The 14931-nt window shown below is 52.2% G+C and overlaps 4 protein-coding genes across 4 annotated transcripts; 1 reads left to right on the top strand and 3 right to left on the bottom strand.

The window, feature by feature from the left end:
* Positions 1–281: 281 nt before the first annotated feature.
* GT037_008138 (globin-like protein) lies at positions 282–1541 on the bottom strand (the record flags this gene model as incomplete). The annotated part of the gene is made up of 1 exon (XM_038933185.1): positions 282–1541. The coding sequence occupies one exon, from the start codon at positions 1539–1541 to the stop codon at positions 282–284; it is 1260 nt and encodes a 419-aa protein (XP_038783850.1).
* A 1446-nt stretch (positions 1542–2987) lies between these two features.
* Positions 2988–6939, bottom strand: GT037_008137 (uncharacterized protein; the record flags this gene model as incomplete). The annotated part of the gene is made up of 4 exons (XM_038933184.1): positions 2988–3500; positions 3556–4104; positions 4151–5242; positions 5293–6939. The coding sequence occupies 4 exons, from the start codon at positions 6937–6939 to the stop codon at positions 2988–2990; spliced, it is 3801 nt and encodes a 1266-aa protein (XP_038783849.1).
* Positions 6940–7536: 597 nt separating this feature from the next.
* On the bottom strand, positions 7537–10933 carry GT037_008136 (5-3 exoribonuclease 2; the record flags this gene model as incomplete). The annotated part of the gene is made up of 2 exons (XM_038933183.1): positions 7537–8356; positions 8454–10933. 2 exons carry the CDS (start codon positions 10931–10933, stop codon positions 7537–7539), a joined length of 3300 nt encoding a protein of 1099 aa, XP_038783848.1.
* Positions 10934–11527: 594 nt separating this feature from the next.
* Positions 11528–14896, top strand: GT037_008135 (intracellular protein transport protein; the record flags this gene model as incomplete). The annotated part of the gene is made up of 3 exons (XM_038933182.1): positions 11528–11854; positions 11902–14643; positions 14732–14896. The coding sequence occupies 3 exons, from the start codon at positions 11528–11530 to the stop codon at positions 14894–14896; spliced, it is 3234 nt and encodes a 1077-aa protein (XP_038783847.1).
* Between the last annotated feature and the right edge of the window lie 35 nt (positions 14897–14931).

The raw sequence follows: 14931 nt of genomic DNA, 5'->3' as shown, positions 1-14931 counted from the left end.
CTGAGGTATGCGCGTTTGTTGTGTACATCCCGAGTTAGTGGTTGGTACGCCGCCGCTGCACAGACAACACCGTCGATAACAAGCGCGCGGATGAGGCAAATCGAGTTGGATGAACTAACGCAGCGGGAATTTGATATGATAACTAATATACAGTTTACAGATACAGTACATGATGAATCACCAACCGGCTGCCCCGATGTAAAGCAAAAAAAAAGGACGGTAGCTTCATTCCACGCCAATACTAAGGTCGATCTCCATATACACCCAATACTCTAATGCCTCTAGACCCTCGGTACTCCGCCGGTACCGAACAACTCCATCTTCACCCGTTCACTCGGCACGCCATAGCTCTTCAACTTGGCCTCAACGTCGAGCATGAATCGTGTGGGTCCACAACAGTAGTACACTGTCTTGCCACTGTCCGCATGCAGGTGTTGCCTGTCAATCTTGTCTAGATCGACGCGACCTTGTATGGTGTAGTCGCGACCCTGAACTTCCCCTTCGCTTGGACTTGACGAGTAGTACACGGCATGCACGTTCTCATTTGCAGCAGCGCATTGGTCGAAGTGGGCTTTGAACGCGCGTGTGGCCGAGTTACGTGCGCCTTGAATCCAGGTTATCGGGCGATTCGACTTCTCGCTCGTCAGCGAGTTGAAGATGGATGTCAAGGCAGTCAAACCGACGCCTGCTGAAATGAGCACGACAGGTGCATCCGCATCCACCTCGTCCTTGTCGAAGAAGAAATCTCCGAATGGGTGCGAGACCTTGATTACATCCCCCTCGTTCTTCATGTCATGCAGCAGATTCGATATATAACCCGCATGCGTCATGTGTTTCTTCTCTCCCACCTCAATCCCTGGCTCTCTCTTGACACTTATCCTCAAATACTTCTTGCCCGGCGCGTCGCTCAGACTATACTGTCGCGCCTGCCACACGCCACCATCTAGCTCTTCCACGAATACATTGACTGAGATGTACTGTCCCGGCTTGTACATCGGTAACTTGAACTCCTTGTCCACTGGCTCGAGATAGAAACTTGTAATCTCATCACTCTCCTTTTCTTTCTTAGCAATAGAAAAGTCTTTCCAGTCAGGCCAGTAGGCCGTCTGTTTATACATTTCATCTTCTTTGCCAATCATCAGGTTGGCTAGTTGCCAGTACGCCGCTCCCCATGCTTCTAGAATTTCGGGTGTCGCGGCTTCACCCAACACTGTGCTCATCGTCTCGAGTAGATGTTTGCCGACAACGTCGTACTGGTCTGGGCGAATGAACAAGGATGCGTGTTTGTGACATATCAGTTCGACGGCTGGTGAGAGCTTGCCTAGATCATCGATGTTGGCAGCGTAGGCGTAAAGAGCGCCGGCGAGCGCTTGGGCCTGGTGTCCGGTTGCTTGGTGGGTGTTGTTGAAGACATTCTTAAGCTCTGGGTGCACTTCTAGGAGGTCGTGGTAGAACCTGGTTGTGATTGTGTTGCCGTGTTCGGCGAGGACGGGAACCGTGGCTTTGATCGTGCGGACTTGGGAGGGGGTTAGGGCGCCCATTCTTGCGGGATCGAGTAGTTGGAGTAGTATTGTTTTCTGCTGTCCTCCGTGGATGGAAGATGAGTTTTGCTGTCGAGAGAGGTGTTGGTTGCGGTTATTGTTGTGGTTGATATGTCCGGAGATGGAGTGTACGGATTTTACTATTACCACTATTGAAGTAATAATGAAAACTGATATTAAATATTGAATTGCCACATCTTCACATTCCAAGCTTCTCTTTATATCGCATCACCATTGCGAACACACCTGCAAACACACCATTCTCTTGTTTCCTACAAGACCCGCTGAAATGTGCATCTCCGCGGTGATACACCATTCTTGCCTTTTGAGCAAGCAGGGTTTCTTACCTAAAACTCGGAAGGGTCCACAGCACCCTCGTGAAAGCGTGACGGAAACTACGCCTGCCCAGATCAAAGCAGCTGTAAGAGATGACATGTATTACGTATGGCCCACGTGTGATTGATGCGGTTTTCCGGGCTTCGCTGGTTCCGCCACTTTTTCCGCTGCAGGAATGGTTGCGTGAGGATGTTCAGGTACGAATGTATGAAGTGGGTAGAGGCTGGTATAGGACTAGACTCCGAACGCAATATATGGGCACTCGAACATCTAGACGTCGTCTTTTTTACTTGCATGCGACGGGAGGGAGGTCATGTCGCGGGATCACCTGCTACTTTCGGCGAGATGAAGTCGCGATGTATTTTTTGAAAACCTCTCAAGCATCTACATTGTTGCCGGAGACCTGCAAACCTTCTCCTCGCAGTTATGCGTCCCGGGATTTCCTCTTCGCCTCAAGCCACATAACGATGTTGCAGTAGTTGGTGCCGTTGTATCCAGTGACTAAAAGTCACACCATCAACGTCAGATGGTTCTTCGCTTTTCTTTCCGAAATGCCGACTTCTTCCGATCGGAACGCGTGCTGCACTTCCGTGTAGGGCACTCTGGTCAGACTACTGCGTCCGCTGATGACAAAGTTTTTAAGAATATCTGGTGATGGAGCTTAAGATTTACTGGGTTTCTCCGTGGGAAGAAGGGAACTAAGAGTGCGTGTCTTGATCGCAGACCGTGAGGTAGGTCCATGGTACGGGAAGAGCGTCGCGCTATTTATCACGAACGGCACCACGAGATCTATCGTTATCGATCTCGCAGCTGTTTCGCGCGACTTGTGTTATCGTGGACGGTGATTTGGGACTTCAAGGTGTAGAAGACCAACTTGAGTGCGTGCTTACTTATAAAAGTGAGCTTTAGCAGCTACGCGACTTCTGGAACTAATCTCTGCAGCATCCATCACGTTTTTGGTGTCTGATCATTAATGCGCACCATCTTGCTGTTGTTCAGTCGCCCAAGTGAATAGCTTTAAGAAGAATTTCAAACTAATATCGCACATTTGGTCCATCATCCGAATTATCAGTAGCTGGGTGTTCAGTCGGATATTACACAAAAACAAAATCAACCAGTCTTTGACCCTGAGTGTCGGCCTTCTGTTAGTATGCCATTCGCGCCCCAAAAAAGGGATAACAGCCCTGCAACAACAGTAATGGGCACTGCAGCATTCTGCAGATCATCTGGATGGTTATGTTGCCACCAACCCCAAAAGGCAAATGGAAGTGCCAGGATAAGAACATGATAGCACACCACGTAAGCCACAGAGATCTCGTGTTTAACTGTTATACCCCATGCTTGGTGCTCCATTGAATTGTCGTCCTTAATTGCGAACTTGGATTTCTTCCTTGGAACGCGGTCAATAACTCTCCTGTTGATGAGATGTGGTACGCAATTGTGGAAAAGTCTCCAACGGCATGGGTCATTGCAGTTCATGAACATCGAAGCTTTGTGGCGGCTTATAAGAGGGTTTTCCGCATTACCCTTTGGAGGCGCTTTCGGGTTGTAGATATATTCGTGAAAATCGGTAGGCAGCTCTGGATTCTCCAAGAAAACGAGATCGGAAGCCACTCTGTCGAACTAGTGTCTTTTGTCAGCAACATCATAGAGTCCAACTCGTTGATCGGACTCGTACTCTCACACCGTCACAAGCTCCAATGCGCCAAATAGAGAACCACCGGCTGATTAGACCACGATGCTTCCGATAATGGTCTCTTAAAGATCGAAAGAAGCGGCTGTCGTTGGTAAAATCGTCGATTTCAATATGTTCTAGCTCTGCAGTCTTGTTGTACGGTTGGGTACCGAAGATAATCCACCTTAGCGAAGGTGGACTACCAGAGCCGGAAACTGAGGTAAGTTGTTGGCTAGCTGGAACGGATTGCGGAATTTGGGCAGGAGTCTGTGGGTTGACACTCGTTTGACCAGTTGTGGTAGCCTGCACACCTGTTGTTGTAGTTGTAGTCGTCGTTGAACCCAATGCCGTTGGCGAAGTCCCTTGTTGTCCACCAGTCAACATCGAGAAGGAGTCTTTGATGTCGTCAGCCAGTCGTCTCCACAAGGGTAGATTTGCCGAGAATTTGGTGCATTGAGGCATGAGCGATCCTGTCTCCAGACTTGGCAGTAAGAGACTGATAACGTCTGCCTCTTTGGCGCTTATCTCTTTCCAGAGTCTGGTGCCGCACGACTACATATAGTCAGCTTGCTGGTCACTCTGCATAAGGTCTACTCACGCATTTCCAGATAAGACGTTTTTCGTTAGCTTTGAGCGCTCTCATACGGGGTGTCAAAGGCCACCAATTCCAATCTAGCATCGTGAAGTCTTCAACGAACGATTTCATCTGGTTGCTAATCGACTTATCCTCCTCATTTGAGATCTCCACGGAAGTTGCAGGCAGGATGTCTCTCAGTAATTGTGGAAGAAGCAGCTCCCGAAACCCATCAAGTAAAACCTCGAACGACCTGGAGTTGCGAAAGAAGTTTTCCATCTCAGTGACTTTTGTCAAGAAGTTTTCCTTCGTCTCGCCCTCCAAGTCGAACCCCTCGTCTGAATCGCCACTATGACTAGTTCCGGAATCCGCGTACTCGAAATCCTCAGGTTGTCCGTACAACCTTTCCACAAGCCGATGTTGCACTGTGTCCCACTCATGTGAGTCTCCATCGGCGTGGGATGTGTGCGTGTAATCTTCCGCCCATATCTCTAGTCGCTTTCTTCGCATGCGAATTTGCTCCTCAGCTCTCCTTCCCACTTCGCTGTGTTCGACATCAGGTGAATCTATGATCTCTGCAATATTGCTGCTTATCCTTATCCTTCCCTTCCGAGACTTTAGTAGACTAACGCTTTGCTTTTCCAGTTGGGTCTTAGCATCCTTGAGCAAGCCACAGTAAAAGCTTTTGAGCAGCTTTCGCCCCTCATTAGCAAACTCAGCTTTGCCCAGCTCTTTCACTACCCTGATGCACAATGCACGGAGTTCCGTATCATTTGCGAGCACATATGCGACGTGGGCCTTTGCATCTTTCTCACGTGCTGTCGTAATGTGTGAACTGACTGAGCTAGTTTCAAGAGGATCATCGTCATCTGACATGTCGTCTTTCTCATGGTTCAGCATATTTCCTTCATGCACAAGCGTTTCGGACTGGCTTCCGCCGACACTATCCTGCTCCTGAAGGGTAGACGCCGTTTCCAATAGCTTTTCCTCTCGTTCAAATTCAAAACCAAGATGTAGCGCGTATACCATGGGAGGTGTTTCTGCTAGTGTCGATTCAGATTGCGATACGAATTGCCATGCTTCATGCACAAAACTACTAGAAGCGCTTGCATATGGCTACATTCTATGTCAGTAAATGAATATAGATTGTGTTCAGTACCCCTTACTGCGACTAGCCTCTGTAGTACGACCAGCAAGCGCACGCACTGAGCCGTCTCTCCCATTTTACTCATTGCTTCGACCCAGTGTAGAAAATGTTGCTGAAGGAAGACATGTACTGTGTCTCCATCTATGACATTCTGCTGGCTGCGCTCGAGGTGCTCGACCCAGTACCGGCACGCATATCGCACCTCGGATGGCAGGTTAACAGCCAGTATGTCCTCTCCTATCACGCATCCTAGAGTGACAGGCTCAGAGAGACGGCACATATTCTGTCGAAGGCTTGTAGACGTCGACATGACCTTGATGCAGCAACCCGCCAGCTTCTCGTGGGCGATCTTCTCATCTACGTAGAACATGTTGCCGCATTTGTTTTGGTCAAACAGGAAGTTGCGGAGCGAAGGGTGATGCAAGGAGATTGGCCGGCTTCGATCATCATCCGTGATGTCGAGAATGGCATGTAGGTCTTGTAGCGTCCGTCTAACCCCTCCTGCGACGTCTAGTAGCTGATTTAGAGACTGCAGAGAGAGAGGAGAGCATAGCGCTACTATACTTCCCAGAACACAACGGATGTTTATCAGTCGTTCCTCCTGTTCTGGAATTGTGTACCCATAGATCTGGATCGAGCTCTCTAGCACTGTGGTGTAGATCTGGTTGAGGAGCTTCTCTGGACCGGTAGTAACTTCACCTTCGTTGCGCAGAATCTTCTCCAACCTCTTAGGTGCAAAGCGCTCTCCATCGCGGATAAAGCGACACGCAGTGGCGGCCCAGATGAACAGGCCGCCTGCGCTCTGCACCAGCTGCGCGATGATCTCCGCACCTGGCCAGCCAGCAGGGAGATTGAGTTTATGTCCAGTAAGCTGGAGGTCGTGTTGTAGGAGAAGGGCTATATCGTGGTCGACGATCGACCGCGATATGTGCTGCAGCACAACGTCCTGGGGCGTTGCTTCCGGTATGTGCTGGAACGCCTGTCGGATCGGCAGTTCAGGCCTGCTTGTCAGCAGCACCCGCAGCCGAACTCTCGTCAGCGATCGAGCCGTGGACAGCAGTCGCAAGATGGGCCGGATGTCCCTGTCCCTGTTGCATTCATCGAGCGCGTCTACAACCAGAACCAGCGGGGCTGGCACTGGGTAGTCGCTCTCGTCAAGCTTCGACAATGGAGCGAGGACAAGGTGGTTCCACTGTTCCTGCAGAGACCGGCTAGCAATGTCTGTGCGCTCTACAACTGCATCGCTAATGTATTGGCTTAATGCTGGCACATTGTTCGCGATGTCTACTGCAATGCTCGTAACAAATTTGCGCGTATAGCGTACGTCGCCGCCGCCGCCTGAGGAAAAGAAGCTAGCCGCCAGACGCTGCTTCTCGTGATAGCTGCGCGCAACTGTCCGCGCAACCGTTGACTTGCCCGTGCCTGCTAGCCCTCTCAGCCAGAAGATGCACTGGTCGTCTTGTCTATCTGCCCAACTGTGTATCTCGCGCAGGAGATCAACGCGCGTGTTAGGGAGGCAGACAGGCTCGTGCTGTTGAGTGTCCGAATTGAAGGACGCTTCTCTGATGTACGGTAGGTGGTCGAGAGGGTCGTCGAGTCCTAGACGTATGTTTAGCGCATTGCTGAGATGGGTTTCCTCTATGGTGGACTTGTGATCCGTAGCCATTATGGTACCATGGTGCATTCGATGGAAACTACTAGGACAACGAGCAACGTACGTTAATGAATATCGACAGTAGTGGGCGCATGCGATGATTGGCGGTTGAAAGCGGGCGTCGGGCAGCAGCACTTGGCTACGGTTCAGCCTTGTCATGGTCGCCTACCGCCATCTCACAATGAATTAGAACTTCATTTGGTTCCTCGAGCTTGCTTTTATAACGCCCACTGTGTCGCTTCGTGTGTTATGTACCATGTGGGTGTGAGTCGTCATGTGCAGGAGAAAAGAAACAGGAAACACGACGCAACCGATGATAACATGTCTGAGAACCAGAATTGCACAACAACAACGGAATCTTTTTTTCTTGTCCACATGCACTACTACCCCAAAATCATCATATAAAGATGGGAGGGCTAGAGAGGCCTTACGGATGCACATGTCTCTCTCTCTCTCTCTCTCTGTCTCAAAACCAATGTGGACTTATCTTACAAACAACAACAACCTTCACTGCCTCCTTCTCCTCTCCTCTCTCTCCCTAATCCAATCCCTACCAATCTCCGCCCCTCCAGATTCACCTTCTTGCTGCCACTGCTGCCACTGCCACTGCTAGCGGTAGTCATTAGAGTTGTAATTTTGCCTATTACCTTGATATCCACCTCCATTACCACCACGTCCACCACCACCACCGCCACGTCCACCCCTACCACCACCCCTCCCTCCTCTATCATTATGCCCTTGATATCCACCGCCACCACCACCACTGCCACTATTACTACTACGTCCGAGTATCTCATCCGCCGGTCTATAAAACCTCTCATCCCTCAACGAACTCCCACCAGGTGCCTGTTGCGGCGGCGGCTGATTTCCAGCACCACCTCCGCCATTCATCCAAGCAGGTCGCTGTTGAGTGATCGGCGGCGGCGGAGCGCCGTAGCCAGAAGGGGGAGGAGCGAAACCAGGAGGAGGAGCGAAACCAGGCGGAGGGACCCAGCCCGGTGGTGGGGGAGGAAAGTTACCCGCAGCGAATGGAGGGGGAGGAGCAAAGTTACCGCCGGGACCAGGGAATGGAGGAGGAGGGCCGCCATAGCCGCCTTGGTTCCCACCGTAACCTCCTTGGTTGCCACCGTAATTGCCGCCGCCTCCACGCCCGTTCTGGTAGCCTCCTCCTCTTCCACCGCCATTGTGGTAGTTGTCGTTGCCGCGGCGATCGTTGTTGTAATTGTTGTTGTTGCCGCCACCGCCACCTCGCCAACCTCCTCCTCCACGACCTCCGCCACGACCACCGCGGAAACCACCGCGTTCATTGGAGCGACGTACGGATTCTGCTTCACCGGGGCTGAGCGCCGGTTTGGGTAGTTTGACGCCAGGCAGGAGGGCGGACTGGTGTGCTCGAGCGGAGCTCAGACTAGGCATTTCGTAGTATACTCTGTTTTCCGTCATGATTAGCATTTAGCCACTATTATCTCGCACATAGAAAGAAGGAAACAAAAAAAAAAAACTGAGTAGGGAGAGGGACAACATACCTCATACTCCTATCCTGCGTAACCTCAAACTCCGTGATGCCCTGCGCATCAAACGGCGGAACAAGCTGACTGTCCATGACAAAGAGATCATGTGGTTCAATATCGCCATGTAACGCGCGACTTTTCGTCGGGTCAATCTTGTGCTTCTGCTGGCCCTTGCGGTACAGCGCCTTCTCCACGTCGTCAAAGAGACCGCTTTCCTGGGAGAAGATGAGGGTTTCTTTACCAAACTCATTGCGCTTCCTCTCGTCATCTGAGAGCTCGGGGTATTTGGTCGCCATGGCGTCGAGCAAGCGCTTCGAGTCGATAAAAGGCAAAATGGCAACGCCCTGCCAAGCAAACTTCTTGCCATTGAGATCAATGGGGAAATCTTGAGGGTAGAAATCCACAATGCTACTATCGGGATCTTCCATGAGGATACGAAAGGGCTCGGGGATAGCGTGGTTCGACGCGGCGGGCAATACACCCATGAGTTGCTCGTAAGGGTGGAAAGGCGTGCCCTTCTCGAACAACTTGCGCGGATCCATGTCTTCAAGACCGACAAAGTCGGCGGCAAAGGGGGCGTAGTGGTGAGGGAAATACCAGGTCCAACTAGGGCAGCCTTGCATATAGTAGGCCAACACCCAGCAGAGACCCTCGGCGTACTGACGTGCAACTTTGTTGCGGAAAGCGATGTCGTTGGGGTCGACGCCGAACTTTTGTTCGTAGTAACGCTCCTCGTAGCCGTCCTCCCAAAGCATGATGGTATCTTCTTGTGGACCATCTTCCTTCTTTGGGGTCTCGACAGCCTGGGCAGGTGACTCAGGGATGACGGGCGTGTTGCGACCAGGTGTACCGTTGTCAGCGTCCTCTACCTCATCTGCTTTGCGCTTTCCAAGGACGGCGGTTTCGCCCTCGGGAGCGGGCTCTGTCGGGGTCGGTTCAGGCGCAGGCGCGGCTGTACCATCAGCCTTGGCCTTCATGAGCTCCTTGAGCCGAGCAGCTGCGCTCTTGTTGGACTGAGCGTCTCGGGTATGCATGATATCCTTGTGCACATCGCGCACTTCCTTTGACTGCGCATCCTTGGGGTCGAAAAATACTATACCTGCGCTGGTATAAGTGTCGGTATTCTCCTTGGCACGCTTGAAGCCAGGCGGGCCGCTTGCTTCGGTTCGTTGGCGCTTATTGTTGTTGTTCTGTGCCTCGCGTCTAGCCCTATTTGCTGCCTGGCGATCCGAAACTTCCTTTCGCTTCTTGAAGATGCCAGCTTCTCGGGTTGCCAGAGCAGACATGATCTGCTGTACACGACGCATGTCTGGGAAACCATCTTTGGTCACATAGTCATCCATATCAGCGGCGAGATCGCGCCAGATGCTGATGAGTAAGTCGATACCCTGGTCTCGAATCTCAAGACTGGGCAGATGTGGCAAGAAATCGTTACCGACAAAGAAACACATAAAGACCCAATCATCGAGTGAGCGTTCTAGATCATACTTGAACTTTCGCTTTGGCGTGTCCATCTCTACTGCCAAGTATTCGCGCAAAATGTTGGTATGTAGCCAGATGAAGGGCTTGAGTTGGTGCTCAGAATTGGACCACTCTTCAGCGGCTTCCTCTTCGGTGAGCTTCTTGCCATCGTCGGGGAATTCACAGTTGTTTCGAATATGTCCTTTGCGGCCGCAGCGCGTGCAGACCTTGTCCTTACCCGAGTCGTAGAAGACATCTTCTCTGAGAACACGGAAATACGGCTCATGGGTAGCAAGACTCAACATGATCAGATCGGCATCCAAGCCGTAGATAACGTGTGAAGTGTTGGGGTCATGGGTAGGCATAGAGCGCTGTGAGCGGATAAAGTTCATAATCTTGTGTTCTCCCTCACCAGGCACAGATGCATCGGAGATGATGACTTTCATGTCCTTCCACGAGGGATCGGTTGTGAACTTGTAGGCACACCAGTATTGCAGACTCTCGGCAAGGAGATGCATGAAAGGGGTACCAGGCGTGATTGCATTCGAGTCCCAGGTCTTTTCGATGACCTCTTCGAGACTGGAAATGTCCTCGCCACGACTTGCTTTCTGCGAGTTGAGCATCTTTTGAAATTCAGCACGCTCGTCGTCCTTTTCCTTTGCCTCTTTTGCGGCGCGGAAACGACGCGAACGCTGCTGGTTCATCTTGGCACGAGGCGCAACGCCATCGACTGCCATGTAGAGAAGCTTACGGGGACGGACCATGCCGACACAGCGATCAGTGTACTCGAAGATGGCCATCATCATGTCGGCCTCAGTCTTGGGCGCAGGCTTATCTTCAGGGTGCGAGCAAGGATGGACAATGCCGTTCATGTCGAGGTATAGGTTGTCGAACTCTTCGCCGTTGGGATTGGGGCCGGTGCGGTCTACTGGGATGACATGGTCGCCGACCTTTCTAGGCAGCTCCTCTTGCACAGTGGATACGATCTTGGGGTATTTCTGGCTGAGCCAGCGGAACATGGCTGGGACACCCATGATGGCGGTGGTAGGGGAAAGTAGCTGGGAAGGGTATTATTGCGAAAGCGAGAGCGCGCGTACTGAGATGTGAATATCTGAGTAGTACTGCGATGATAGTGAGAGATCAAAAGGTGGCGACGAAGCTCCTGTGGATGATGCGCCGATGAAAAGAAAGAGACTGCCCCAGGGCGATGAAAGTGCTGTCCTCCTCTTGTCACTCTGGATAATATCCAGGAGCACGTTATTTGAACCCTTTTCGCGCGACACCGAGTTGCGCACGAGATGGATGGGTGATGGAGAGTGAGGGGGGGGAGAAGAGGTGGTTGAAGTAATGGACGACGCGCTCTTCGCAGACAGTCGCGGCCGAGACGTGGAGTCGCGGTTTTGCCGACGCCGACCCGCCGACGTGAGCAGGGGTAAGAGGCTGAGCAGGGGTAGTGGGGGCTCGTGCGCTAAATTATACGCGGAGCATGTCGTGTCTCCACGTAGTGAATTATACAAGAGTCGTACGTATGGCTGAATGAATTGTCACACATTGCTGGCGCACCACAACCAATTCCTGCCATGAATTCATGATCCTCTATAAAGTCATAGTCCCCTACAACTCCCAAGATGATGCGAGTTCTCGAGGCCAATGCGCCTCCCAAGCAGAGGGCCACCGACACCATCAGCACGCTTAGTGGGAGGTTGACGAGCGCAACCCTCCTCGAAGACCGTCGCGCGGCCATCCTCGGCCTCCGGAGCTTCGCCAAAGAGTACCCGGCCTCGGTCGCATCCGACGCGCTCAAGGGACTCATCGAGGCCCTGACCAAAGACAGCGAGGATGTCGACACGCTCAAGGTGGTGCTCGAGACGCTGCTCATGCTCTTCCACCCCGACGAGCACAGCCCCGAGGCCTCGCCAGAACTCGAGTTTCTGCTGGCAGACCAGTTCTCACAGGTACGTCCTGTGCTTGTATCAACAACCTAGTGCTGAGCTTATGGTAGCGCCAAGACAACATAACGCTCCTCCTCGACCTCCTCGACACGCCCGACTTCTACTCCCGCCTCTACTCTCTGCAGCTCATCCGCGCCATCTCCCTGGCCCGGCCCCAACGAACACAGGAATGCGTCCTCACAGCCCCCGGCGGCATCGAACGCTTGGTAGCCACCCTCGACGACCCCCGCGATGCCATCCGTAACGAAGCCCTCGTCGTCCTCACCGACCTGTCCCGCACCTCGACCGAGCTCCAAAAGCTCTTCGTCTTCGAGGATGCCTTTACCAAAGTCTTCAACATGATCCACCAAGACGGCGGGCTCACACAGGGCGGCGTCGTGGTCCAGGATTGTCTGAGTCTGCTGGCCATCCTTGTGCGAAACAACGTGTCCAACCAGACCAACATAAGGGAAATGGGCCACGTCGCCCGCTTTGCCGCGCTTCTGCCAGGAGGCAAGAAGCCCAAAAAGGCACGCCCAGGTGCAGAAGACGAGGATGAATGGGTCAGCCCACAAAGCGACAAGAACATCTGGGGGCTGCTGGCCATCATGCGCATGTTCCTCGTCAAGGGCAGTGCGGGCACACTACAGAACCAGAATGTCTTCCAACAACATGGTCTCGTCCGACAACTTTTGAACTTCACTTTCGACCCTGCAACCGCCATGCCCATCAAGATCGAGGCTCTCAACACCCTCGCCGATCTCATCAGAGGCAATGCTCGGCTGCAAGAAGGGTTCGCTGGAGAGCAGGTCAGGCCCATCGTTGAACCCGCTACTAATGGCGCTACTTCTCCCAACGGCGTAGCCTCCGTATACGTTATCGAAGCCCTCCTCAATCTTGTCCTGTCCCCAGCACCCAATGAGCTGTTTGATTTGCGCAATGCAGGCTGCGAGTGTATCAAGTCCTACTTCTACAACCACGTACAGATAAAATCGCATTTCCTCAACCGCGCCATCGATGGCCACGAGGGCGGCGACGAAACGGCGAATGCCTTGACAATCCTGATGGCCGGACCACAAGTACCGCCCACGGGCGACCCATACAGGATCTGGTTTGCAGCAAATCTCATCTATCATCTCATCTTCGATGACGACCAAGCGAAAAACACGCTCATGCAGGTCAAAGAGGGTGATGCAGAGAGTGGAGAGGAGGTCGTCACGTGTATACAAACACTCACAGCGAATCTTATCGCTAGTCTGCAACTCGGCGAGGACGAACGCATATCAGTAGCCTACCTCATGCTCCTGCTCGGCTGGCTCTTTGAAGATGCAGCCGCTGTAGACGACTTTTTGGGTGAAGCGAGTAGTTTGCAGAGTCTGGTGCAGGCCGTTCTCACACCTGGAGAAGATCGCGTCATGATACGTGGGCTGTGTGCGGCGCTCCTGGGAGTTGTATACGAGTTCTCAACTAGAGACTCCCCTGTGCCACGGCGCGAACTCCAACCGGTACTCATGTCGAAGCTCGGCCGCGACAAGTATCTTGATGCTATTACCGAATCACGGCGGCACCCGCTCGTGCGTGACTTTGAAGTCTTGCCGAAGACTGGGGGTGGAGGGGGAAGTCTGCCAGATATCTTCTTCGACGAGGCTTTTGTGGACTTTTTGAAAGACAATTTCAGCAGGCTTTCGAGAGCGATTGACCGTAACCCGAATATTGAACAGCATCAAAGTCACGACGGTGTCGATCGAGATGTAGTCGATGCGCTTCGTGGGGAGAGTAATGAGAAAGAGCAAACCATCCAAGAACTACACGCGCAGCTCATGACACTCGAGCAGAAGATTGATCAAGAACAAGCTGAACATCGCAAGACTCAGCAGTCCGCCGAGGAGCAACGCAGTACGCTGAAACGTATCAACGATAAGTTGCACGACGATATCGAAAAGGAAGCCGCGAAGAAGGATCGTGAGCATAGGCAAGCGATGCTAGAAATGGAAAATAAGTACAATCTCCAGATTGTCGCTTTGAACAACAAAGTACAACAAACGAGCAAAGACGCGAATCTTGCTGTCGCGAAGGTCAGGCAAGAGTACGAAGAGCAGCTTCACGACGCACATCGAACGCGTACCGAGTTGGAGCGGAGGTTGAGTGCAAGCGAGAAGGCGAGACAGGAGGCTGTCGAGAATGTGAAGGGCTTGCAAGAGACACTATTACAAACACGGGCTGAGGTATCGACCATTAGCGAAACTCTACGCAACGCACAGAGTCATGTGCAAAACAGCGAGGCGCAGCTGCAATTGCTGAATGAGGAGAAGGAGCGGGTTGTCAAGGAAAAGGAAAGCCAGATCAAGCAGTTGGAAGAAGAGATGGAAAGGCGACTCTCAGAAAAGGATGCGCGACTCTTGGAAGTAGAGGCCGAACACGAAACCGCGATCCAACAAGCCGGATCGGAAAAGAGTGGCTTGCAATCTGGCTTGGAGAAGCTGAAGAAGGAGAATCAAGACCTCAAGACGAAAGCGCAGGATGCGACGTGGAAAGTTAAAGAGGCAGAAGAGAAACTGCGGAAAGCTGAGGCAACTGCCAAGTCGACGGAAGATAAATTGCGCAAGGCGGAAGCTAGCGCCAAGGCTGCTGCTGCTGCTGCTACCTCTCAAAAGGGTGGCAGCGCCGGCGCCAACAACAACAAAGACAAAGAGATCAAGGAGCTGAAGGACAAATTGAAGAAGGCGGAGGAAGCGGAGAAGGAGAAGGCGACTGAGTTGGAGGATTTGATCATGGTGCTGAGTGATTTGGAGGAGAAGAGGTCAAAGGATAAGGTATGTTCTTCTCTTTTCATTTCATGGTACCCATTGCTGCGAAAGTCGTGTAGTGTGGATGATGGTTGGCTAACGAACGCCAAAACAGGAACGGCTCAAAGCTCTTGGAGAGGAAGTGTCGGATGATGAGGAGGAGGATGACGACGATGAGGGTGATGATGATGATGATGATGATGACGACGACGATGAGGATGAAGAGAGTGATGAAGATGAGGAAGGGGAGGACGATGAGGAAAAGGAGAAGAAGAAATAGGCTTGATCGATATGAAATCCAAGAGACATCTGCTC

The sequence above is a fragment of the Alternaria burnsii genome (genome assembly GCF_013036055.1).
Source record: "Alternaria burnsii strain CBS107.38 chromosome Unknown 753, whole genome shotgun sequence".
In the NCBI taxonomy this organism is placed as follows: Eukaryota; Fungi; Ascomycota; class Dothideomycetes; order Pleosporales; family Pleosporaceae; genus Alternaria; species Alternaria burnsii.
Note: the sequence above shows the minus strand (reverse complement) of the source record. Positions and strands in the feature narration are given on the sequence as shown.